The sequence below is a fragment of the Myotis myotis genome, unplaced genomic scaffold, assembly GCF_014108235.1.
Source record: "Myotis myotis isolate mMyoMyo1 unplaced genomic scaffold, mMyoMyo1.p scaffold_m19_p_54, whole genome shotgun sequence".
Taxonomy (NCBI): domain Eukaryota; kingdom Metazoa; phylum Chordata; class Mammalia; order Chiroptera; family Vespertilionidae; genus Myotis; species Myotis myotis.
The window spans coordinates 530,199-555,330 of NW_023416362.1; the positions used below are offsets into that span (position 1 = coordinate 530,199).

Sequence of the window (25,132 nt, forward strand, 5' to 3'; positions counted from 1 at the left end):
CCCAGAAGCAGTCTGTGTGCGTCTGTCCCCAGGGCACCTGGAGTCATCAGAATAACTGATGTGGCACCAGGAGATCCCACGGTGGGAGCACATCTGAGGGGGAACAGGGCTCGGGTTGGGAGCTGTGCGCACCCCCACCCCCAGGGCTACGTGTCCGTCAGTGCCAGGAGGGAAAGGGCAGGCCGTGCCGGGAGGCTCAGGCTCCCGCTGCCTCAGCTCAGGGACATGCACCGCGTCCCAGGGAACCAAGGAACCGTTGCTGGCTGGGGCGGGACAGGGGCGGGCCTGGTGGGGGACTTGGTCTGCCCTGCTGGCTCACGTCTGAGCACAGGTGACAAGCTGCCAAGGTCACGGTCAGATGGGAGGGTGCAGGTCAGACCTGACAGGTGGAGCGTGCCAGCCAAGGGGTCATCAAAGCCGCTGCCCTGGCACCCCCTGCCCTGGTACCCCCTGCCCTGGCACCCCTGCCGTCCGCTAGCTCCAGAGGCTCGGCGGGTGGGCGAGGGGCCAGGCGGCTCTCCCTGCTGCTCCCAGGCGGTGGCAGGTGGGGCCGCCCCTGAATGGGGACAGGACCCCAGGGGATGCCCCGGGTGCCCAGGTCTTCGTGGGGGTTCAGAGAGTCTTAGAGCCGCATCGGGGCGCCTGGGGCTTCAAGCTGGCTTGTACTTTAGTTCAGAGAGAACTTGAGAAATCCGGCCGGTGGGGTTGGAAAAGGTGATCGTCCTCAGTCAGTTTCTTGCTGTAGTTAGTGCTGCCCGAGGAGGGACCGTTAGCAGGTGCAGGTGCCTGTGGCCTATGGAATGTTGTGTCCCAGGTACCTCCTTGCAGGTCCTGATGAGGCCGGGTGTAAACCCAGGACCCGGATGGAGGGGCGCCGCTTTCCATTTATTCTGGATTCTGTGACCCCGAGGCCAGGAGGGAGGCGGCGAGAGCCCAGGGTTCCCCCACGGACCCACCACCCAGTGGAGGTGGACCCTCGGTTTGCAGGCATCTCGGAAAGCCACACAGGAAAGAAAGACGATGTTAAACCAGAGAACAGTGGCATGCAGGTCCGGAAAGTGACCGCGGCGGGGGCACTGGGGCGGGTCTGTCCCTCCGCAGATGCGGGAGCGGCGGGACCCTGGGGAGCGGGACTCCCGGCAGCAGCGCACCCCTCCGGTGACCCGCGTGCCGCGCCACGCGGTGCCTCCGCGGGATGGGGCTGCCCCGCCACCCCGTCACCCCCCCCCCATCCCCACAGAGGGGGACGCTGCGCCCCCAAGCCCGGTCACCCGGGGCGCAGGCCCAGACCGGCCTGGGTGGGGCCGCGGGTCGCGGGGCGGAGCCCGTCCGGCGCCGCTGGCCCTGGGGGCGGGACCGCTTGTGACCCTCGGGTCTTTGTGACTTGGGGGGCTCTGACCACAGGGTGCGCCTGTGACCCCAACCGCGCGCTCTGGCGGGACCCCGGGATCCGGGCCGGGCGGCGAGGTCACTCGCTGACCCTCCTCCCCGAGCCTCCATGGCGCGCGCCGCCCGCGGCCACGGCCTCCGCTCCCCCGCCAGCCCCCGCAGCCCCGCGGATCGCAGCCCGGAGCCCAGCCCCACGCCCCGGGGCACCCCCACCGGCGGCCCCGCGCGCCGCCCGCACCGCCGCCGCCCCCGCAGCAGCCGCAGCAGCGCCCCGCGCTCCACGCCGCCCGCGCGCCCGCGCACCCCCACGCCCCGCACCGCCCTCCGCCGCCCGCGCGCCCCCACGCCCCGCGCCGCCCTCCGCCGCCCGCGCCCGCGCCCCCGCCGCCCGCGCCCCTCCTCTGCACAAGGCGCCGAGCGGCCCCTCCCCCCGGGCGACCGCGGGACGCTGGGCGGTGCAGAGGGTGGGGGCCCGGCACGGACCTCGGGACCACTCCCGGGTGAGCGCCCCTCACGGCCGCGTGGACCCCACACAGGACTCCACGCCCCGCCCCCCACCCCGCCCTCCCGGTAGAATTCCAGCCCCCGCGCCGGGCATTCTAAGCCGCCCTTGGAAATGGCCTGCCCGGCCCACGCCTGCCCTCCCCACACCACCCCTCTCCACCCCTGCCCTCCCCACCCCTCCCCAGCCCTGCCCTCCCCACCCCTCTCCACCCCTGCCCTCCCCACCCCTCCCCAGCCCTGCCCTCCCCACCCCTCTCCACCCCTGCCCTCCCCACCCCTCCCCAGCCCTGCCCTCCCCACCCCTCTCCACCCCTGCCCTCCCCACCCCTCCCCAGCCCTGCCCTCCCCACACCACCCCTCCCCACCCCTGCCCTCCCCACCCCTCTCCACCCCTGCCCTCCCCACCCCTCCCCAGCCCGGCCCTCCCCACACCACCCCTCCCCAGCCCTGCCCTCCCCACCCCTCTCCACCCCTGCCCTCCCCACCCCTCCCCAGCCCTGCCCTCCCCACCCCTCCCCAGCCCTGCTCCTACTCCAGACCTGCGCCCAACCTTCATTTTGCCCGACTTCAGTCCTGCCCGCCCCTGCTCCGGGCTTGGATCCATCCCTGACCGCCCCTCCTTGCAGGGCCCGGAGCAGAAGGGAGGAAGGAGGAGCTGCCGGGGGCTGGAATGGAGCCGGGGGAGAGGAAGCGGCTCCTGTCGGCCTCCTCGGAAGGAGACTGGAGAGAAGAAAACAGTCAGTATTGCCCGCCCGCCGCCCCTGTGCCCCGTGTTTCTGTGAAAATCAGACTCGCTGGTGTTTCTCCATCTGCTCCGTGGACTTGCCCTGTGGTCCTCCGGGGCTGGGTGGCCAGTCCGCCCACCCCGGTGTCCTGGCTGCCCCTGGAGGCCGGCGCGGCTCCGCGGCTGTGAGCGGTCGGTCTGCACACGCACAGACTGTGGGTCCGTCCATCTAACGTCGGGTCTTCCCGCCCGCGACCGTCCAGCCTGGTGGCTTCAGGTGCAGGGACGCAAGACCTTTTGAAGGCCGTTGTCGGCGACATGCTCAGGTTTCATTTTCTCGGCGGTTCTAGTGTGTTTAGAACAACAACTGATTTCGTTTTACTGACGGCACCCTTCCCCCGATCACCACGCAGCTGCGTTGCGGTGCTCTGATAGGTCACATTCTCATTCTCATTTAATTCCGATCATTTTGAAATTGGCTTTGATTCATGTTTTATTTTAAAAGAGGGCTGCGGCCCTGGCCGGTGTTGCTCAGTGGAGTTTGGTGACGTTCCTGAACACACCTACGAATTACAACAGCGAATAGATTCCTTTAGACTTGTGCACACTCATCTGCAACCCTTTCCCCTCTTCGTCATTTTATTTCTTTTTCTTGCATTATTGCTTTGGCCAGCTCTTTCCATAGAACGTTGAACACAGGTGGGAGAGTGGGCATCTTTTTTGTTGTTTCATTCCAAACGCAGAAGGAAGGTGCTCAGTATTTCACCACGAAGGATGATATTGCTGCACACGTTAAAGACGGTTCCCTTTTTTACCTGGTTTACTAAGAATTTTCAAATGAACAGCTCTGACATTTTACCCCACACTGTCCTCTGCATCTGTTGAGATGGCAATACATAGATTTGTTCTCTCGGCTGTGAGTGTGGTGGGTTACGTTGAGGGATTGTCAAACATTAAATCAACTTTGGACTCATGGACTAAACTCCACGTGGTCCTGCTGTTTTGTTTCATATGTCGCTGGATTTGACTAAAATTTTTTTTGTTTACGTTTTTTATTATTATTAATTTTTTTGAGAGAGAGAGAGAGAGGAAGGGGGAGGGAGAGAGAGAGAGAAACATTAATGTGCGGAACATACATCGACTGCCTCCTGCACGCCCCCCCCCCCCCTGAGGATGGAGCCCTAAGCCCCGGGTGATGCTCAACCAACTGAGCCGCTCAGGCAGGACTCGCGTCTCTTTTTACGAGTGAGATCGGCCTTTACTATTCCCTTCTTGTAGCATTCTTGACAGGTTTGGGTGTTAAACTTATGGCTTCATGAAAAGAGTTGAAAAGAGCCCGGTTTTCCCATTCAATGAAAGGCTTTATATAAGATTTCTTAAAATTTTTAATTGTTTTTCTTTTTTTGGCCGCTTTTTTCTTCTTTATGTATATTTTTTTCCCTTAAATATTTGGGAAAATTGACCTGTGCTGCCACCCAGACCTTGTTTCACTTGGGAATTTCTTTGACAGAAATAGGCCCGTCCTGATTCCTGTTGTGTCAGTTCGGTTGAGCCCGTTTGACATGAGCTGTCAAACTCCTGGCACGCGGGTGCTCATAGGACCGTGTCATCATTTCAATCCCACGCGGCGGTCCTGGGCCCCTTTCCATTCTTGCTGCTGGTAATCCATGTTCCCCTTCTTCTTGACCAGCCTTGGAGAGGTTTATCCGGTAAAAAATGCTTCAAAGATCCAACTTTTGGCTTTGCCTGTTTTCTCTAGAGTGCACCTTCTTCTCATTTCATGGAAGCCTTACCTTCTTTTATTGTTGCTGAGCTCCGACCTTCTCGTTTAATTGGTCTCTTTCTGGCCTCTTGAGATGGCAGGTAGATAACGTTCAGCTTGTTTTCTTTATAACTTACGCACTTAAGCCGGCACCCTTCCCCCGATCACCACGCAGCTGCGTTGCGGTGCTCTGATAGGTCACATTCTCATTCTCATTTAATTCCGATCATTTTGAAATTGGCTTTGATTCATGTTTTATTTTAAAAGAGGGCTGCGGCCCTGGCCGGTGTTGCTCAGTGGATAGAGCGTTCACCTGCAGACCAAAGGGTCCCGGGTTCGATTCCGGTCAAGGGCACATGCCTGGGTTGCAGGCTCCTCGGGCCCTGGCCCTGGTCAGGGCTCATGCAGGAGTCAACCAATCAATGTGTTTCTCTCACATCGATGTTTCTCTCTGTCTTTCCCTCTCTCTCCCTCTCTCCCTAAAAATCAACGGGAAAACATCCTCGGTGAGGATTAACAACAACAACAAATATCTATGTAATATGCATTTCTTAAATAAAATAAAAGTGGGCCGCTTACTTCTTGAACGTTTAGGAAAATTTCTAGTTGCCTTTTTGTTATTAATTTCTAGTTTGGTTCTCAGCCCCAAAACCCCCATGTCTGGGGTGGGCACCTGGCATGCGGGAGATTTATTACCTGCTTGGGGCGGGGGCATCGAAGGGGTCAGGGGTCCTTCTGACACTGGCTGTTGCTTTTTGAAATTGGGGTGACATTGGTTAATAAAGTTATACAGGTTTCAGGGGCACAATTCTGTGACTCATCATCTGTATATTGTATTGTGTGTTCACTACCCCAGGCTGAGTCTCCTTCCCTCACCCTTGGTCCCCCTTCACCTTCTCCTACCTCCTCCACCCCTTTCCCTCTGGTAACCACCACACTGTTGTCTGTCTGTGAATTTTTTCCCCTTAATCCCTCCACCCCTTTCACCCAGCCCGAAGCCCTCCTCCCCTCTGGCAGCTGTGGGTCTGCTCTGTGTCCATGAGTCTGCTGCTGTTTTGTTCATTCGATCCCACATGTAAGTGACATCCTACGGCGTCTCTTTTTCTCTGGCTTATGTCACTCAGCACCGCATTCCCAGGTCCGTCCGTGCTGTCGCCAGAGGTAAGAGTCCCTTCTTCTTTACGGCTTAGTGTTCCACTGTGTGGCTGTACCACGGCCTTTTCCCCGCTCATCTGATGGGCACTTGGGCTGCTTCCAGACCTTGGCTTTTGTAAATGAAGCTGCTGTGAACACAGAGGTGCATGTATCCTTTCGAATTAGTATTTTGGGGGCTTTCGGATCTATTCCCAGGAGTGGACTCGATGAGTCCGGCTGATTCCTAAGTAATTTAACTCGTAATACTCAGCACATCGCAGCGGCACATTTTGGGCGCCTGCCCTGGACCCGTCGTGCGTGGGGTTCTGCTGGGATGACTAACCCGGTTTTGTCTGCTCAGGGCATTTCCAAGGCTGGCCTCCATTTGCCCTTGATTCTAACAACAGCCCATTTTTTCTCCATTCCTAGTTTATTGCCCTGAAGTTCATAATAGCCTCTCAGTTTGTAAGCATCTGAGTAAGGGGTTTCCTGTCGTTACGGCTTTTTGATGCCTTTTTTTTTAATGACTCGCGTCTCCCATTGTTTATTGATCTTATGAGTCTTAAACGTTGGGCTTGGTTGATTCTCTTTATCGAATTAAAAAACATTTTCCTGTTACCCGGGGGGTGGGGGGTTGCGTTTACTTGGTTCTTCCTCACATCACCTCTCTCTGGGTCTCAGCCTTTACTGTCTCCCCATAGATGCACCTGCAGCAGAAACTCCCTTCCTGAACGCAGCTTCGCGGCCCGAGCGCTGGTGTTGGCCTTCGGTTCCCATTTCGTCAGCACGCACCGCTTTCTGCGCGATCGCTTCCTCGGCCGCGGGCTGTGGGGAGCGTGCTTGCTAACGGGCTGGCTTTCTGCCCGATACTTGGTTCTGTTATCGATCCCTGGCCTAACGGAGCTGGGACCAGGGGGCGTCATCTTCTCTAGGGACGATGTTGGTCGCTGTCCCGTGTCCCGGAGTCACGTGCCCGGGGCTGCGGAGCTGGAGAGGGGATGGCAACGCCGTGTTCAGATCTCGGTCCTCACCCGCCTTCGCTGGCGTGTCTGTGAGGACCGAGCTGCTGGGTGTTTGCACCGGCCCGGCTCCCCGCCCGCCCCCGCCTGCCCCCTCCCGCCCGGCTCTGTCTGCATGGACTGGTGTTCCCAGCGCAGGCGTCGAACAGGTGGAATCAGGGAGCCCCTCCTGTGGGCCCAGATGTGAGCTTGCCGGTGTGTTTCCCAGCCTGGGACCTTGGCTTCCGTCACGGAGCAGAACACATCAGCCCTGACAAGGCCCCGCTCGCCGGTCTTCACTCCGATGGCCGCCCTCTGCAGGCCGCTCCATGCCTTCTCCTGGGCCGCGGGCTCAGCTCCCTCACGGAGGCCCGGACGCCGCAGATCAGTTCTGTGTGGTGCCCAGCGGGGCCGTGGGTCCCTCGCTCCATGTGGCAGGGCTTCGGGGTTGGGGTCTGAGGCAGCCGGCCGTGTGGACGTGGGTCTCTGGGGCCCAGGGTGGAGGGGGCCCCAGGAGGAGCAGGCGGGGGGTCTGCTGGCCTCCCACCTGCGATGCGCCTTGGCCAGCAGGAACGGTGGGTGCAGGGGTGCGTACGATCCTGGGCACTGTCCAGGGGGATTTAAAGCCACCGCCAGGAAGAGGTGGCCGAGGGCGTGGACCAAGCACAGAGGTCTGGGGTCTGGGCCTGGGCTCCCCCATGGTTAGGGGAGAGGGAAAGGGGCTGCCATGAGGAGGAGCTGCCAGGCCCCGGGGAGTGACGGGGACCATGCGTGACTTAGCGTGAACGTGTCTGGTGGAGCCCCGCAGACGGGTGGAGAGGGGGCTGTGGAGAGAGGCAGGGGCAGGATGGGGAGGGTGCAGGGGGAGGTGTTCATTTTCATGTTGAAGGTGTTTACTATGAAACTCACGGTGGCTCGTGGCCGTGGTCACAGGAAGGAGCCGAGCGGGGCTGGTCTCAGACAGGACTGGCCCAGGTCGGGGCAGTGCTGGGGGACCCTGTGCGGAAAGACGGTGCCTCAAGGCTGAGCTGTGGGGGAGCGTGGGGAGGGGTTGTAGCCTGGAGAGGGGTCTGGGGAGATGCAGGAGAAGGGCCTGGGGGTGAGAGCTAGAGGCTGGGGGGAGGGGTGCATGGGGGGTCTGGGGCAGAAGTGGGGCTGCACCTGCTGCTCAGGGCTGCGGGGCTCCTGGGTCCGCCCTGAATCAGGACAGACCGGGGCAGGGTTGTGGGCAGCGGGGCCTCTGTGAACCCGCCTGGTGTCTCCGTGGTGAGAGCACCCATTTGCCTCCGTATCTGCTTTCTCTTTTGCAGAATTAAAACGAGGAGACTCATCTGCCTCCCCCAAACTGGACAGATACAAAATGGCGAGACAGCTGACGGAAAAGGCAATCAAGGTAAATGCTCCTGGGGACTCGGTGGGGAGGGGCCGCCTTTTAAATACGGAATTTGATTTTGGAATTTGGGGAGTGAGTCCAGAGCTCTAACACCCAACACCCAGTCCCGGCCGGCCTTGGTCCCTGGCCCCCCAGGCCTGGTCACCACGTGGAAGCTTGTGTTAGAGTTACTTTAAAATTTTTCTAAATTTATTTCAGAGAGGAAGGGACAGGGAGAGAGAGAGAGAAACATCAATGATGAGAGAGAATCACTGATGGGCGGCCTCCTGCACGCCCCCTACTGGGACTCGAGCCCACAACCCAGGCCTGTGCCCTTGACCAGGAATGGAACCTGGGGCCCTTCAGTCCGCAGGCCAATGCTCTATCCACTGAGCCACACCAGCTAGGGCTAGCGTTACCTTTTATTTCAGCTGGACGCTGGAAATACTCTCAAGATTGGGGACATGCAGACATATGAGGTGTGGAAGCCTGTCCCAGGTCCCGCCATGCGGCCTCAGGCCCTGGGCACACTTCCGGGCCAGGGTTCTGTGTCAGGGACAGGCTCGTGATGACCTGGAGCCCGTGTGCCGGCCCCTGCTCCCCAGGCCCCTCTCGGGGACGCAGTGAGGACAGACGCCACCATTTCTGTCCTTGCGCAGAAGTCCGGGAGCCTGGGAGCCCCGAGGGACCGGGCACATGGTTACGTGAGCCTGTGGGCCGGGGAGAGGGCCCAGAGGCCAGTCTGATCGCAGGGACCCAGAGGCCAGCTCCGTTCCCACAGTTCCCTCCCGTCGCTGTGCCGCGGGCAGCCGGGACCCAGGACTGACTCCCGCTGCGCCGGCCGGGACCCTAGCCTGGTGTTCGGTCGTCCGTCCGGACGTTTAGGTCGTGATGGCACCTGGCTCTTTATATATTAGGATGATTCCTTCCTCCCTGATCACGGGCGACTGGCAAGCCGCGTTGCGAATGTCTGTACTTTTCCCAGTTGGTCTGTCACTGACTCCTCAGCAGGTGCGTTGTGGCTGAGCGTGTGTCTGCGTGAGTCACCCTGCTGAGACGCTCTGTGCCTGCGTCTGGTGAGTGTAGGCGGAAGGCGGTGCGAACGCTGGCTGCACACCCTGGGCGGAGGCGCCTGTGGCCACGCTGAGCTTCTGCCTGTGTCCCATCCGCACGGAGAGCAGCGTGTTAACACCTGTTGCCTGTGGATGTGTCTGCTCTTCCGTTCTGTCCGTTCCCGCTGCAGATAACGGCCGCCCTGCCAACAGGTGCACACGAGCGCATCGTTCTGCGGGCCGACTCTTTTCTCTCAATTACTAAATAATCGTCTTTACTCCAGCGACGTTCATGTGACCTCTTTTAATCCTCACCTGAGGATATTTTTCCATTGATTTTTAGAGAGAGTGGAAGGGAGAGGGGAAGACAGAGAAATATTGATGAGAGAGAGACACACTGATTGGTTGCCTCCTGCACGTGCCCCAACCAGGCCCCAGGCTGGGGAGGAGCCTGCCACCGAGCTACGTGCTCTTGTCTGGAATCGAACCCGGGACACTTCGGTCCGCAGGCCGATGCTCTACCCACTGAGCCAGGCTGGCTAGGGCGGGTGATGTGACTTTGTCCCGACGTCAGTTCTGCCTCAGATGTGGGTCCTCTCATCTTTGGCCCGTAGGCTGTGCTGTTCGTTTTCTCTCGCAAACAGCACAGGGTTGGGTTTTTAAAAATCGAGTCTGGTGCTCTTCACCTTCCAGCTGCAGCAGGAAGCGTGTTTACCAGTCGGACTGCTGGTGCCTACCTTCTCCCTCCGCCCGCCCTGTCTGCTCCGTTCGCCTCTCCTTCCATGCCTGCTGGGGACTGATTGCTTTATTTCTTTATTTAGTTCGTTAGTTAATCCTCCCCCGAGGACATTTTCCCGTTGGTTTTTAGGGAGAGTGGAAGAGAGGGGGAGAGGCACATCGATGGGCTGCCTCCTGCACGAGCCCGACCAGGGACTGGGCCGGGAGGAGCCTGCAACTGAAGTACGTGCCCTTGACCGAGTCGAACCCGGGACCCTTTGGTCCACAGGTCGACACTCTATCCATTGGGCCACACCGGCCAGGGCTGGACTGATTGCTTTTAAAAATTGCACTTCCTGCCCTAGCTGGTGTGGCTCAGTGGATAGAGCATCAGCTTATGGAGTGAAGGGTCCTGGATTCAATTCCAGTCAGGGCACAGGCCCGGGTTGCGGGCTCGGTCCCCAGCAGGGAGCGTGCGGGAGGCAGCCGATGCGCGGTTCTCATCACTGATGTCTCGCTCTCTCCTGCCTTCCTCTCTGAAATCCGTACAGACATATTTTTGAGAGGAAACTGCTCCCGCGGGACGGGCGTGTGCTGACTCTGTGCTCTCTCATTCGAGGACAAGAAGATCTTCTCCATCCACGGCCACTACCCCGTGGTGCGGGCGCTGCTGCGCAGGAAGGGCTGGGTGGAGAAGAAGCTGCACTTCCTGCCCCGGATCTCTGTCAGTGCCGACGGCGAAGGCGAAGAGGCCGCTGGTCGGTATTGAAGCCCTGGCCCTCCATGTGCGTGTGTCTGTCTCGAGGCCCCGGGTCCTGGGACCTGGGCCCCCCTCGAAGGCAGAGGACCCGCCTCCCCACGCGGGAGCCGCACTGCCTCCCACACAGGCACCCACCGCCCAAGCCCGGGTTTGGCCACGTCTCAGCGCCGTCGCCCTGACCGTCTCTCCTCCTCCTCAGCTCACACAGGGTACCCCCCACCTGCCCCCTCCCCGCCACCCCCCCACCTCGGGCCCTGCCCCTGCTCCAGCCAGGACCCTGCAGGTGAGGCTGCTGGGCGGTCAGGGGCCGTCTGGCTGCTGTGGCCGCCGGAAGCGAGTGTTGGTGGCCAGGCATTCGGCCGTGACGCGTGGATGCCCCCATGTTGTATTTGCAGAAAGTAAACGTCCTGAAAGCAAAGAAAGCCAGGAAGTGGCCTTCGAGGAAACGGACGACATCCACGACGTGATGGTAGGTCCCCTGCGCGAGGCCCTGGGGGACCCGGGCGCAGCCATGGCATGGGCGGGGGGGGGGACACAGCCTGTCACGGAGGCCTCTGCACCAGCTGCTGCAGAGCCCAGCGGGGGTCAGACAGCCCACAGCCGGGTGACACGCTGCAGGACACCCATGTGTGTGCACCCATGTGTGTATACCCATGTGTGTGAGCTCATGCATATGTGTGCACGTATGAGAGCATATGCGTGTGCATGTGTACGTGTGTGAGCACATGCATGTGTAAGTGCGTGCACGGGTGTGCATAAGCACGTGTGTCCTGTGTGCCCGTGTGTGAGCCGACAGGCTGTGTCTGTGACTGGAAACGCCACGAGGAGCCGGCAGGAGAAGGTGCCTCTCACTGTGCTGGCTGAACAGTGACCACTGAGCAGAGCTGGACCCCAAACAGCCCAGCTGGTGACCTTGATTGGGCCGGGGTTGGGGGGCAGCTCAGCCCGCAGTGCCGGTCCTGAGAGCCCGTGCGGAGACGCCAGGCGCCCTCATGCGGGACTCGGGGGAGGGACAGACTTAAAACGAGGCCACAAGCGTTTGCCGGGAGAACGGACACGTGATTACATTAGACCTGCGAGGAGCAGGACCCTGGGCCACGCCGCCCCCCCCCCTCCCCGCGCACGGTGGCCCCGCAGCGGGTGTGATGGGGGGCGGCGACTCCCCCCGTGGCCCCGCCAACTGGCGGGACAGGACGTGGGTCCTGATGGAGGCCTCCTGCCAGTCCAGGTTGGTGCGAAACGAGGTCCCCTACTTCCTGTGGACGATCAAAAGGGACTCCATCGACTACCACAGCCTGAGCGGCGACCAGATGCTGAACCACTACGGCAAGACGGCGTCCTTCACCACCAAGGTGAGGGCGGGCACGGGCTGGGCGGGCATCGCGGGCCTGGGGGGAGGGGAGCACACATGACCAGTCGCCTTGGGGTCCTCCTCGGGCTCCTCCCACCCCCCCCACCCCCGGCAAACGCCACACTGTGCCAATGTCCACAGTTGCAAGCACCTCCGGACCCACCACCTGACCCCCAGCGCCCCCCGCCCCCCCCGTGCCCCTCTCCGTGTCCCTGGGTGACCCTGAGGCCACAGAAGCGCCTGCTGTGGGTTCACAGCCCAAGCCTGAAACGGGCTGGACCCTGGCTCTGGGTCCCGGGAGGGGCTCTGGGTCCCGGGAGGGGTTCTGGGTCCCGGGAGGGGCTCCAGGCCTGAGGAGGGGTGGCCCCCCTCACCTGCGTGGGGACCTATAGCTACAGGGACAGTGACGGGCTCTGTAAGGGACGGGCACATAGAGCCTGCACGCCCGTCACGTCCTCCCTCGCCTTCCAGCCCCACGGCCCCGCCTACAGGGGGGCTGTCCCCCACTTGCCCTTGGGCTCTGGCTCAGGGGAGGGGCCTGCAGGTCCCGCTGGGTGAGGTTGGTAGAGGGCTTCCCTGACAACGGGGGGCCAGCCCCTCAACAGGCAAGGACAGCACAGGAGGGGGGGACGAGGCCACGCTGCCCATGGCTCTGTGTGGGGGTCCAGCCCCCCTGCGTCCTCCCAAGGCTCAGGGCGTGGCCTCCTGTGCAGCGTGGGCGATACTGTGGGCGCCCCAGCCAGGCTGGGCTCCCTGCAAAGACCCCCGCCAAGTGGCCGCGAGGGGCTCAGCTTCCTTCCACATGGGCGGCAGCTGGACCCCGGGAGCAGTTCCCCCAGGTCCCTGGAACCGCAGATGGTGTCCCCGAGGCCGAGTGCGGGGACGGCTGTGGTAGCCCCTCCCACCTGCCCCGCTGCCCATGCCCCCGTGCCCTCGGGTGGTCCCTGCCCAGAGGATGAGCTGGCCAGGGTGGGCGGGGCTGTTGGGGGGCGTTCTGCAGGTGCGGGGAGGGGGCAGGCGGGGGACGGCGGTGGGGAGGGTGGCACCGGACTCTCCGCTCTCTCTGGAGATCGGGCTGTGCCTGAACATGAGGAGCCTGCCCTGGTACGCCCAGGCCAACCCCGACGCCTTCTTCCCACGCTGCTACGGCCTGGGCTCCGACAGCGAGAAGCAGGAGTTCCTGGGTAGGTAGCTGGCCTGTGGCCCAGACCGGGACCCACGGGACCTCCCTGCTTCGGGCTGCGGGCCTTCGGGGGGGCCATGGGCGGCGTGGCTGAGGGCCGGTCTGGGCCCGGAGCTGGCGGGGACCTGCACCACCCGACCCGGGGCTCAGCTCCGTGCACATGGCGAGGCCCTCCAGACGCTTTTGTGGGCAGCGTGGGCAGGGGGCTGGCGGGGGCCACGGGGCTGAGTGCGCTCGGAGCTGCCGCCTCCTCTGGGGGCGGCGCTGGGACCACGTGGGGCCCACGGGCTCTGGCCCAGGATGAAGGGGGCTCCTGGTCGACCTGCTGAGAGGCCACAGGAGAGAGAAGGTGGTCAGGGCAGGTGGGGCCGGGTCTGAGGGGCGACTGTGTTTCCTGAGCACCGACCTGGGGCCATGGAGATGTGGCACCTGCCCGGCACCCCTGCCTGTGCCCTCACCCACCCGGGCCCACCGGGAGCAGATGCCCAGGCAGCGTGATGGTGGCAGGGTGGCCTGGAGGGGCCTGGTGGAGCCCTGGAGGGCCGGGCAGGCGAGGGGGCTAAGGGGAGCCGGCAGAGAGCAGGGTCGTGTAGGGCTCAGGGACATTTGTTCTGGAGGAGGAGGAGGCCTGGGCTTTGGCGGCCCTGGGTGTGGGGGGCAGCAGCCAGGGGAGCTCAGGTTCTCAAAGCTCCTGGGCGGCAGCAGCTGCTGGGAGGCAGGTGGCAGGTGGGCAGGGGCCGGCCTCCACTGAGGGGTGAAAGGAGCAGGCTGGGCAAGAAGGTGCTGGAATGTGCGGACCCCAAAGGCACAGGGTAGCGCCGGGGGGGAGGGGCGAGAGCTGCCTGCTGTGCTGGATGGGCCACACGTGCAGGGCTGTCCGGGAGGAGCCCTCGGGGGGTGGGCCGAGAGCCTGGAGCAGGGGGAGGTGGTGGGGCTCCTGGACCTCGGTCCTGGGGGGCAGGTGGGGCTGTGGCTTCTGCCTCTGGGCCTCGCCAGGTGTGCTAGGAGTCCCTCTGCAGAGCAGGGGGAGGGGGGGCTGTGGGACCCCTGAGCTGGGGCAGCTGGCAAGGGCCCAGGTCTCGGGCCCAGCGTGGGCAGAGGGGGCGAGGCCTCGGTGCCTTTGCAGATGACTTCCGGCGCACAGCGGCCTCCAGCATCCTCAAGTGGGTGGTCAGCCACCAGCACTGCCCCAAGAGCCACGCCCAGAGCAGGCCCAAGGAGGCCCAGGACGCGGACCCCGGCAGCCAGAAAGGTGAGTGACCCCTGACCCCTGACCCCACTCTGTTCCCACACTCCCGGGAGGCGTGTGCTCCGGGTGCCAGCGGGGCCTGAAGACCCCAGTGAGGGTTTGGTGCTGGTCCACGTGAACGAAGCAGTTTTTAAAAATACGTTTTCATTGATGTCAGAGCGGAAGGAGGGGGGAGAGAGAGAGACATCAACGATGAGAGAATCATCAACAGCTGCCCCCGCACGCCCCCCGCTGGGGCTCGAGCCGCACCCCGGGCCTGCGCCCCGACCGGGAATCAAACCGGGACCTCCTGGCTCCGAGGTCGGCGTTCGACCCTGAGCCGCGCTGGCCGGGCCGTGAGGCAGGTTTAGGTCCCAGCAACACCGAGGGGAAGGGCAGTGTCTCATGCTCCCCCCCATGCCAGGCCCCCCACCGTCCGTGAGGGGTGTCGGGGGCGATCGCTGAGCCCGTACGGACACGTCACTGTCACCCCAAGTCCATAGTTTGCATCGGGGTCACCCCGGCTGTTAGATGTGTGAGGGCACGTGCCCATCACCACGGCGCACACGGGGGTTTCATGGCTGGCCCCCGGCTCCGCAGTCTGTGCTTTCGCCTTTGGCCTGCGTGGTCCTTTTCTTTGTGTGCTTTTTAAATTATTTTCTTAAGGTTCTTTTTAAAACATACATTTTTATTGATTTCAGAGAAGAAGGGAGAGGGAGAGAGAGAGAAACCTGAGAGGGAACCATGGATCGGCCGCCTCCTGCTCGCCCCCTACTGGGGATCGAGCCCACAACCCGGGCCTGTGCCCTCGACCGGAATCAAACCCGCAACCCTTCAGTCCGCAGAGCGATGCTCTATCCACTGGGCCACACTGTCCAGGGCTGCCTGGTCGTTTTCTGTTCAAAGCCAGACCCGGTGTCCTGGGCAGAAGGGGGAGCACAGACAGGCCTGAGTGAGGGCGCGCCTGAGTGAGGGCGCGGGATGTGGGGCGAGTGCCCTGGGCCCTGGATGAGGACCCGCCTGCTTCCCAGGGCGGCAGCAGGGCTGGCGTGGAATGCGCCCTCCCTCCCCAGGCTGCTGGGCTCAGATCCCGGCAGGAGCTGTGGCTGTTTCACCACAGCTATGGGGGGGGGGGGGGGGTGTGTGTCTCTGCTCTTCAAGCTCCTGCAGGTAAAAGTGGAAAACGTGAGGGTCCCCAGGCGGAGCCTCCAGCGCCAGCAGCTGGTCCCTGCCGTCGGGCCTCCGGGCCCCGGGCGGCCGCTGCGCGTGTGCCCGCCCACCGGGCGCTGCAGCTCCAGGGACGGCTGTGCCCGGCCCCTGCTCTGAGGGCCCCCGGTGTGCTCGGCTCTGCTCGTGGTTGACATGGAACAGGGACTCCTGAGCCCCTCGTGTCAGACCGAAGCCCGAAGCGCCATTTTTCACTTTAAAAAATAGTCATTTGCTGTCATTTCCACCTCAGCACGGGCTTTCGCTGCCGGCTGCAGCCTCTGCGCCCAGCCCATGAACAAGCCTCCCAGGGCAGCGACTGGGCTGGGCCTGAATCGCTGGGCGTGCTCTGCACCCCGGGCTGCCTCCAGGCACGATGCCTCTGGGACGCCTCGCTGCCCCGTGGGCTTGCGGGCATCACGGGCGCGCAGTTGGTCACTGAACGCCAGGCGTGGGCCGCTGCCCGGAGTTTGTAGGAAGTGCCACCGCGTCCCACCCCGCGGGGCTGAGCCTTGATGGAGGCAGTGGGGGCGCTGGTGGGCGCCCGGCAGAGGGAGGGCCCGAGGGAGGGGCGGGCACCTGCCCAGACCCGTGTGGCACCAGGTGGCTGCCTGAGAAGCGTCCCCAGCGAGGCCGGCGGCACCGGGGCAGCGGGGCCACTCCACGTGCCTGCGCTTGGTTTCAGCTCCCGAGAACGACCCGAAGCTCCTGGGCCTCCCGGGGCAGCTGGTGGACATGGCGTGCCAGGTGTGCCAGGCCTACCTGGGGCAGCTGGAGCACGAGGACATCGACCTCGCCCAGGACACCGCCACGGACCTGACGGAGGAGCAGTGGAAGGAGCTGACCCAGCAGTACTACGCCCTCATTCAGTAAGAGTGCGGCGGGGGCGCGGGGACCGCGGGGAGGCCTGGGGAACCTCAGCCTCCGGGGCGTCAGGGTCACCGTCCGGGTGTCACGGTCACCGTCCGGGAGTGAGGGTCACCGTCCGGGAGTGAGGGTCACCGTCCGGGCGTCAGGGTCACCGTCCGGGAGTGAGGGTCACCGTCCGGGCGTGAGGGTCACCGTCTGGGAGTGAGGGTCACCATCCGGGAGTGAGGGTCACTGTCCGGGAATGAGGGTCTCCGTCCGGGAGTGAGGGTCACCGTCCGGGCATCAGGGTCACCGTCCGGGAGTGAGGGTCACCGTCCTGGAGTGAGGGTCACCGTCCGGGAGTCAGGGTCTCCATCCGGGCGTCAGGGTCACCGTCCGGGAGTGAGGGTCACCGTCTGGGAGTCAGGGTCTCCGTCCGGGCGTCAGGGTCTCCGTCCGGGCGTCAGGGTCACCGTCCGGGAGTGAGGGTCACCGTCCGGGAGTGAGGGTCACCGTCCGGGCGTCAGGGTCACCGTCCGGGAGTGAGGGTCACCATCGGTCGTGGTTAGAGACTCCCATCAACTGTGAAAAGTGCTCCCCATTTTCTCTCCGATGTGGCTCCTGCTCCTCTCTGGCCTCCGGTCACGTGTCGGAGGGTGTGTCACATGTCCCCTCTCGCTGAGCTGAGCATGAACGCTGGTCCTGACCCGCCTTCAGGTTGGGCAGTTCTGTCTCCTGTCGTCTCCAGCCTGTTCTCAAACCGCCCAGTGCCGAGGCCGCACCTGGATCACCCCTTGTCTCCTGCTGTTTGCTGGAGGTCAGGGTTCCCTGCTCCGCGGTGATGGTGCTGAGCCCGGCCCCGCGTGTGAGCCGCCCCGGCCTGGAGTCGGTGCCGCCGGAGAGAGGGTCGCACTCCCCTCGGCTGTGGGTGGATGTGGAGCTGACGCCCTCCCGGGGGAGCAAGGGGACGGGGCGGGCGGCTCACTCTGGTGTCAGATGCCTCCACAGTGAAATCAAAACGCCTTTGCAGCCCGGCCAGCGGGCTGGTTGGTTGGCGCGTAGTCTGGGGCCTAGAAAGGTGACAGGTGTGATTCCTTGTCAGGGCACATGCCCAGGCTGGCGTTCCATCCTGGTCCAACCAATTGATGTTTCCCTCTCCCCCTCCCCCTCCCGCTCCCCCCTCCCCCTCCCCCTCCCTCTCCCCTCCCCCGCTCTCTAAAAATCAGTAAAGACATATCCTCAGGTGAGGGTTACTTGTGTATTTATTTATTTATTGTAATCCTCACCGAGGAGTGAGGATATTTTTTCCATTGATTTTTAGAGAGAGTGGCAGGAGGGAGACAGGGAGGGAGAGAGAGGCATCGATGTGGCAGAAACAGCTGGATTAGTTGCCTCCCACGTGTGCCCCAACAAGGGGCAGGGATTGAACTTATACCCCAGGTATGTGCCCTTGACCAGGAATTGAATCTGTGACCCTTCTGGGTGGCCAGTGCTCTAACCACTGAGCCACCGGCCGGGGCCAAGCTTCTTTTTCTCCTTGTTGCAGCGGGCGTAACGGCCGGCCACCGCTCACTGCATGCTACTTAAATGAGGTCTCCTAATCAAGTATTCTCCATCATTTTATTGCATCTCCTACATTTGGTTTTTAGTTACACATTTTTATTTTTTACTTTTAGGATTTACCTCCCAAAAATTACAAAACATTGATTTTTTTTAAAAATGTTTTTATTGATTTTTAAAAAACATTTCTTTATTTCAGAGAAGAAGGGAGAGGAAGAGAGAGAGAGAAACATCCATGATGAGAGAGAATCATGGATGGGTTGCCTCCTGCACGCCCCCTACTGGGGATCGAGCCCACAGCCTGGCCCTGTGCCCTGACCCGGAATCGAATCATGACCTCCTGGTTCCTAGGTCAAGGCTCACTCACTGAGCTGCCTGGCCGGGCCAGGTTGGCGTTTCACCAGGAGGTGCCCATGGGGGGAATGCCATCCCAGACACCCCCTCCCGCTGGACACACGGGCCTGCAAGGGCCACACTGACTTGGGGCCCCACACGGGAGCCCCGCCTTAGTCTCCCTGCAGCCTGTACTGGGCCCAGGTCGACATTCGGGGCCCCAGTGTCCACGCCCCCCGGCCAGGAGCAGCCTTGCCGCCAGCGGAGCCCCAGCGCCGCCCTGAGGCCTTCCGCGCTCTCTGCCTTTTGCAGTGGCAAGGCCTTCATCTCCAACCCAAGAAGCCACTTCTCGCAGTGCCAGGCTCTGCTGAACAGGATCTCCTCGGCGAGCCCGCAGACGGAGATCGACGGGCTTCGGAACATCTGGATCGTCAAGCCCGCGGCCAAGTCCCGGGGCCGGGGTGAGTGCCGAGGAGGACGGCTGCGGGGACAGCCCTGCGGGGTGAGGAGTGGGCTGGGCACCAGGGTCCATGGGCTCAGACTCCCAGGCTCCCGGCAGCCTGGTCCCGGGAACAGGCATCTAACAGGACTGTCCTCCCGGCTTCTGCCCTGCGCTCTGCTAGTTCATTAGGAGGCTCCTTCCTCTTCCCAAGTCCAGCGGGTCTGCCGTTTCCTTGTTGATGGGACGATCCTGGCAACAGGCTCCTGCTCGCTGCTGAGTGGACGAAGGACCACCTCTCGGGCAGCAGGGCCCACTCCTCGGGTCTCTTCATAACCCACCTCGAGCCCAGGTGCTCGGGGCGGCCCTGCGCACCTTGTCAGCGTGTCCGTGGTGACTGTGTGTCCGTTTTATGCCTCATCTTCTCGCGTCGCAGCCATGACCATGTTCTTCTTATTCCCCATGGTCAGCGCTGTGTGCTTCTTTGTGTCTTCTTTAAAAAGAAGATTTCAAGGTAGATTTGTGCTTCCAAAGAACAACTTTTGGTTACATTTTTTCTCAATGTTCCTTAAGGGACATTTCCCCTCTTGGCTCTGACTTAAACGCTAAGCTTATTTATTTTCAATATTTCTTGTGCAACAAGAAACTGCAAGGCTATGAAATCTCCTCTGGATATGGCCTTAACGGCACCCTTTTATCCTATCTAATAAAAGAGAAACATGGTAATTAGCTGTACATCCGCTACTCTTCCCATTGGCTAATCAGGGCGATATGCAAATTAACTGACAGCCAAGATGGCGGCCGGCAGCCAGGCAGCTTGAAGCGAACATGAGGCTTGTTTGCTTCAGTGACGGAGGACTCCAACGTTTCCCGCCTGCCACTGCCGGCCTCTGAGCTTGCAGTTTGAAACATTGTTACAAACATAGAAGCTAAACAAAACCCCAGAAACCTGCTTTCAGCCAGCCGGGATCTCAGAGCTGGAGTTGAAACAGTGTTTCGATTATAGAACCCAAACAAACCAGATACCTGCTTTCAGCAGCCGAGGCCTCAGAGCTGGAGCCAAGCCTCAGAGCTAAAGCTGGCCCAGAATAAAAAAAAAAGAAAAAAAGGAGCAGTTGGGAGCTTCAGTCACCCGCCAGCCTGAAAACAGCCCTCAGCCCCTCACCCAGCCTGGCCAGGCACCCCAGTGGGGACCCCCAACCCTGAAGGGTGTGTGACCAGCTGCAAACAGCCATCATCCCCTCATCCAGGCTGGCCAGGCACCCCAGTGGGGACCCCACCCTGATCCAGGACACCCTTCAGGGCAAACCAGCTGGCCCCACCCGTGCACCAGGCCTCTATCCTATATAGTAAAAGGGTGATATGCCTCCCGGCACCGGGATCAGCGTGACAGGGGGCAGCGCCCAAACCCCCTGATCGCCCTGTGGCTCTGTGTATGACAGGGGGCGGGGCCACAACCTCCCTATCCGCCCTGCTCTGTTTGTGACAGGGGAAGGCGCCCCAACCCCCTGATTGCCCTGCGGTTCTGTGTGTGACAGGGTGTGGCGCCCCAACCCCCCCCCCCCCCACGGGCCCTGCTCTATGTGTGACGGGGTAGAGCCATAACCTCCCCATCGGCCCTGCCCTGAGTGTGACAGTGGCGGCGCTCCAACCCCCTGATCGGCCCTGCTCTGTGTGTGACAGGGGGTAGTTCCTCAACCCCCTGATCGGCCCTGCTCTGTGCATGACAGGGGGCGGTGCCCCAACCTCCTCATCGACCCTGCCTTGAGTATGACAGGGGCGGTGCCCCAACCCCACAATCAGCCCTACCCTGAGCATGACTGAAGGTGGCATCACAACCTCCCCATCTGCCCTGCTCTGTGCACGACAGGGGGCAGCGCCCCAACTCCCCAGTCAGCCCTGCTCTGAGCCCGACCAGGGGCTGCACCTAGGGATTGGGCCTGCCCTCTGCCACCCCGGAGCAGGCCTAAGCCAGCAGGTTGTTATCTCCAGAGGGGTCCCAGACTGTGAGAGAGCACAGGCCGGGCGGAGGGACCCCCCCCCCCCCCGAGTGCACAAATTTTTGTGCACCGGGCCTCTAGTTTGTTATATAATGTTCTCATTTTCCTGAGCCTCTAAATATATTTTTCTTTTCATTTGGAGATTCTGTTGGCCCCTTGAATTATTTTTTTGTTGTCATTGTTTTAAATTCACAAGTGGTTAATTTTTATGTGACTTTTAAAGATCTGTTAATTTGATGTTACTGCACTCTGTCCTAAACATCATCTGTCCCGGAACATTCTCTCTCCCGGATGGAGCAGTGCCAGGCCTGGGCTCTGTCCTGAGCCCAAGGCTCTGGATGGCAGCGCTGTCTGTTCGTGGCTCCCTGCTCCCATCCCTCAGGCCAGACCTTCTCCCACTGCACCCCCAGGGCACCCACAGACTCACCTGGTCAGGACCCCAGAGCACCACTCTCCTCCTGGTCACTGGCTGTGTCCCCGCCTCTGAGTCCTCCCTGCCCTCAGCTCAGCATCACGCCATTGCTGGTTGCTTTGTCCCAGCCTTTCCTTCAGGATGGCAAGGTCTCATCTTACTGCAGCTGGAGACCAGCCTCGTGTTCTTATGAGGAAAGCTCCCCTCCACCCTCATATCAGTCAGGATGGGCCAGGTTGTGCCGCGTAACAAACAGTCCCCAAACCTCAGTGGCTCTCAACGAGGCCATGAATGAGCCTCACCAAGTTCATCCCTCCTCATGCCCGTTGCCCATGCAGCTTGGCATGGGAGGGTGGTGTGGGGGGCTCTGCCCACCAAAGTCCCCCGCCCTCTACGGTGTGACACCACTCGCTGCAGGCCTCAGGGTTGCCAGGGAAAGCGGGCGCAGGGTCTGTGGGTGACAGCAAATGCTGCAGCCGGAGCAGTGACGTCACTTCTGCTCAGACATCACTGCTCACGACTAGTCACGTGGCCTGACTTTGGGGGTGAGCGTGAGAAACCGTAGCCCCCTGCAGAGTGGAGAAGGGCCAGGTGGGGGTGAGCACTAGGGCACCCAGCCCACCCCCGCTTGTCCAGTCACCCGTGGGCGTGAGGCCTCCCTGGACCCTCCCAGTGGGCGGAGCAGCCCACGCCCCTGCCTGCTGGCTTCCCAGAGCCGGCCTTGCTCCCCTGTCCAGCCATACCCGCCACTCCCTGGCCGCCTTCCCAGAGGGCCTCTGTCCCATCCTCACTCCTCCCTGCAATCCTGGGGCTGCACCGGCTGCAGGCTGGACCTGAGGTCAGAGGCCGCCCCACCCCCTGCCCCTCGCCCTCGCGCTCCCTCCCCTCCCCCAACCCCTGCCACCCTGCCTCTTGCAGACATCGTGTGCATGGACCGCGTGGAGGAGATCCTGGAGCTGGTGGCCTCGGACAACCTCTTGGCCAAGGACAAGTGGGTGGTGCAGAAGTACATCGAGACGCCGCTGCTCATCTACGACACCAAGTTCGACATCCGGCAGTGGTTCCTGGTCACCGACTGGAACCCCCTGACCATCTGGTTCTACAAGGAGAGCTACCTGCGCTTCTCCACACGGCGCTTCTCCCTGGACGACCTGGACGGGTCAGTGGGCGTCGGCACCGTGGGGTGGGCCCGGGCAGGGCGCCCAGGCTGTGTCTGCTGTTGCCCACCACCCACCACATCATGCACAGAGGGGAGGCCCAGGCCCCTGTCCCCCAAAGCCAGCGCTCTGCACGCCCACCAAGTGTGAATCTTCAGAAAATCCCGGAAGCACCCCCCGTCCCTGCGCCCGCTTCTCCATCTTGGACCCCAGGCTGCGAGGGGTCCCTGAAATCGATTCTGCGCAGGTGTGGCCCCGCCAGACGGGGTGAGCCCCGAGGGTCCGTCACCCTAACACCTGCGGTAGGGCAGCTTCCAGACTCTTCGGTGTGCCTGAGTCTCTTTCTTCTCCCTCTTGTGTCTCCCAGAGTAAAACTTACCCACGGCCATGGGGGCGGGGGCGGGGGCGGGGCCTGGACCAGGTGGGAATCCCGGACACATGTGCATGGACATGACCTCGAGAGCACCCCTGGGGTTCAGGGTTCCCAGAGACGTTACTCTGTTTAGAACAAGGCCCGAGTCTAAGTGAATGAACTGGAAAGGTTAGTTGGTGAATCCTTCTCCCCAGACCAGCTCCTCAAAGGCCCATCTTATTGCCGTGGACATTGGGGAAACTGAGGCTCGGGGAGGTTCCTAGTTGGTGGCCCGGGCTGGTGGGATTTTTAAAAAAAAAAAATATATATATATATATATTGATTTCAGAGAGGAAGGGAGTGGGAGAGAGAGATAGAAACATCAAGGATGAGAGAGAATCACAGATCGGCTGCCTCCTGCACGCCCCACACTGGGGATCGAGCCTGCATCCCGGGCCTGTGCCCTGACTGGGAATCAAACCATGGCCTCCTGGTTCCTAGGTCCACCCCTGAGCCACACCGGCTGGGCATGGGCTTCTGACCTGGCCCTGGTGCAGTCTGTGGGTCCCCCAGGCAGGACGGGGAGCTGTTGGCGTCCCTCCTGCAGCGACCTGGTGCCAGGGGGCGGGGCCCCGGGTGCAGCTGGGGTGTGGGTTTGGGGGCTGGGGCTGGGTAGGGACTCGGGGGGCGACCCTGACCATGGCTTGGCCTTGCAGGGCCATCCACCTCTGCAACAACTCCATCCAGAAGCACCTGAAGATCGACAAGGGCCGCAGCCCGCTGCTGCCCTACCACAACATGTGGACCAGCGCGCGCTTCCAGGAGTACCTGCAGAAGCGCGGCCGCGGCTCGGTGTGGGGCAGCGTCATCTACCCCGCCATGAAGCAGGCCATCGCCAACACCATGAAGGTGGCCCAGGACCACGTGGAGCCGCGCAAGAGCAGCTTCGAGCTCTACGGCGCCGACTTCATCCTGGGGCACGACTTCAAGCCCTGGCTGATCGAGATCAACTCCAGCCCCACCATGCACGCCTCCACGCCCGTCACGGCCCAGCTGTGTGCGCAGGTGCAGGAGGACACCATCAAGGTGGTGCTGGACCGCAAGGGCGACCGCAACTGCGACGTCGGCAACTTCGAGCTGCTGTGGAAGCAGGTGCGGGCGCCGGGCACGGCTGCCCAGCCCAGCGGGGGCGGGGGGACCCAGGCTTCGAACTCAGGGTGCTCCCAGGGCCTGGCCCTGCCCCCGCTGGCTGGCCCCTCATGCCAACCGAGCAATGGGGTCACTGGGCTTGTGGGGCGCCCATGGCCGCTGGGTCCTTCCCTGCCGATTCTTGCTGGGCCCCCCTCTTCTCTTCGGGGAAATCGCACCCTCGGGGGCCTCCGCAGGCCATGGGGGCGGGGGGCTCTGTGCCAGCTGCTGGCTCTGTGGGTGGACCCTGCACCGAGGCCTCCCTGGAGGGCGGGCGGCCCAGCATCGGGCAGTGTAGCCAGTGCTTCCCCTTGTGGCCTTATGCCTGACTGGCTGCCTGGGAAAAGGGGGTGCTGGTCCCTGGGGAGGGCAGCCAGCGCTCCTAACCTCGCCCCCTCGCCCCCCTCAGTCTGCTGTGGACCTGCCACCGGTCTACGGGTCTGACCTCTGCGTGGAGGGCGTCAGCGTGCGGAAAGGCAAGAAGCAAATGCCGCCCATCCCCCACTTCAGATTCTCCCCCTCGTTCCGGGACGCGCAGCCGCTGAAGGCGCGGGGCCCCACGGCCATGCCCGACCTGGCGCCCGGACCCCGGGCCGTCCCGCAGCACCTGAAGCTGAAATACGGAAAGGTGGGTGCCGGAGCCCCTCCCCAGGCGCGTCTTCTGCTCTGAGGCTCAACTCGGAGACAATGAGGCCCGAACACCCGTCCAGTAGGCAGTCGCGGGGATGCCATCGTAGGCAAAGTGCACCCCCTGCCACCGGTGCGCCTGGCACAGGGAAGGCGGCGGGGACGCTCTCCCACTGGTGTCTGCGCGCAGGGGCTCGGGGCCTGGCAGCGGCCGCGGTTGAAGCAGGGAGCCGGCGTGATGCTGCCGCTGGCCTGAGCTCCCAGCCAGGGTTGGGGTATCCTGGCCCCGTCCCGGGCCTGGCCGGGTTGTCAGGAAAGTGGGGGTTCTGTCACATCAGTTTCAGGGGCCGACCGAGCGTGGGGTCTCCTCCACAGGATGGGGGGGACGCACGGTCTCGGGGGACTGGGGTCGAGATCTGAACCATCACTGGGCTCTCGGGATCCGTTTTCTTTTCCTTTCTTTCTTTTTTTTTTTTTTTGGTGAATCTTCACCCAAAAAAAGGACATTTTTCCATTGATTTTTAGAGAGAGTGGAAGGGAGGGGGAGAGACAGGAACATCCATGTGAGAGAAACACATCAATTGGTCACCTCGTGCACATGCCCCAACCGAGGTACATGCCCTCGACAGGAATCAAGCCCGGGACCCTTTGGTCCGCAGGCCGACACTGTCCACTGAGCCACACCAGCCAGGGCTTGGGTTCAGTTTTCTGAAGGAGCCAACCCCATGCGGCCTGGGGCCCGTGCTGGAGCTGGGCTCAGAGCCCAAGGCAGCTGGCACTCGGCGTGGCCAGGCCATGTGGGCACCCCACTGCTCCCCGTGGTGCCCAGCACACA

General features: G+C 62.3%; 1 protein-coding gene across 1 annotated transcript; it reads left to right on the forward strand.

Moving 5' to 3' along the window:
• Window positions 1–2,563: 2,563 nt before the first annotated feature.
• On the forward strand, window positions 2,564–24,553 carry TTLL8 (tubulin tyrosine ligase like 8). Its single transcript, XM_036311266.1, has 13 exons — window positions 2,564–2,630; window positions 7,822–7,904; window positions 10,272–10,410; window positions 10,808–10,881; window positions 11,636–11,764; window positions 12,833–12,947; window positions 14,073–14,198; window positions 16,066–16,249; window positions 18,435–18,583; window positions 21,892–22,132; window positions 23,199–23,634; window positions 24,080–24,298; window positions 24,488–24,553. Exons 1-13 carry the CDS (start codon window positions 2,564–2,566, stop codon window positions 24,551–24,553), a joined length of 2,028 nt encoding a protein of 675 aa, XP_036167159.1.
• Window positions 24,554–25,132: the final 579 nt, after the last annotated feature.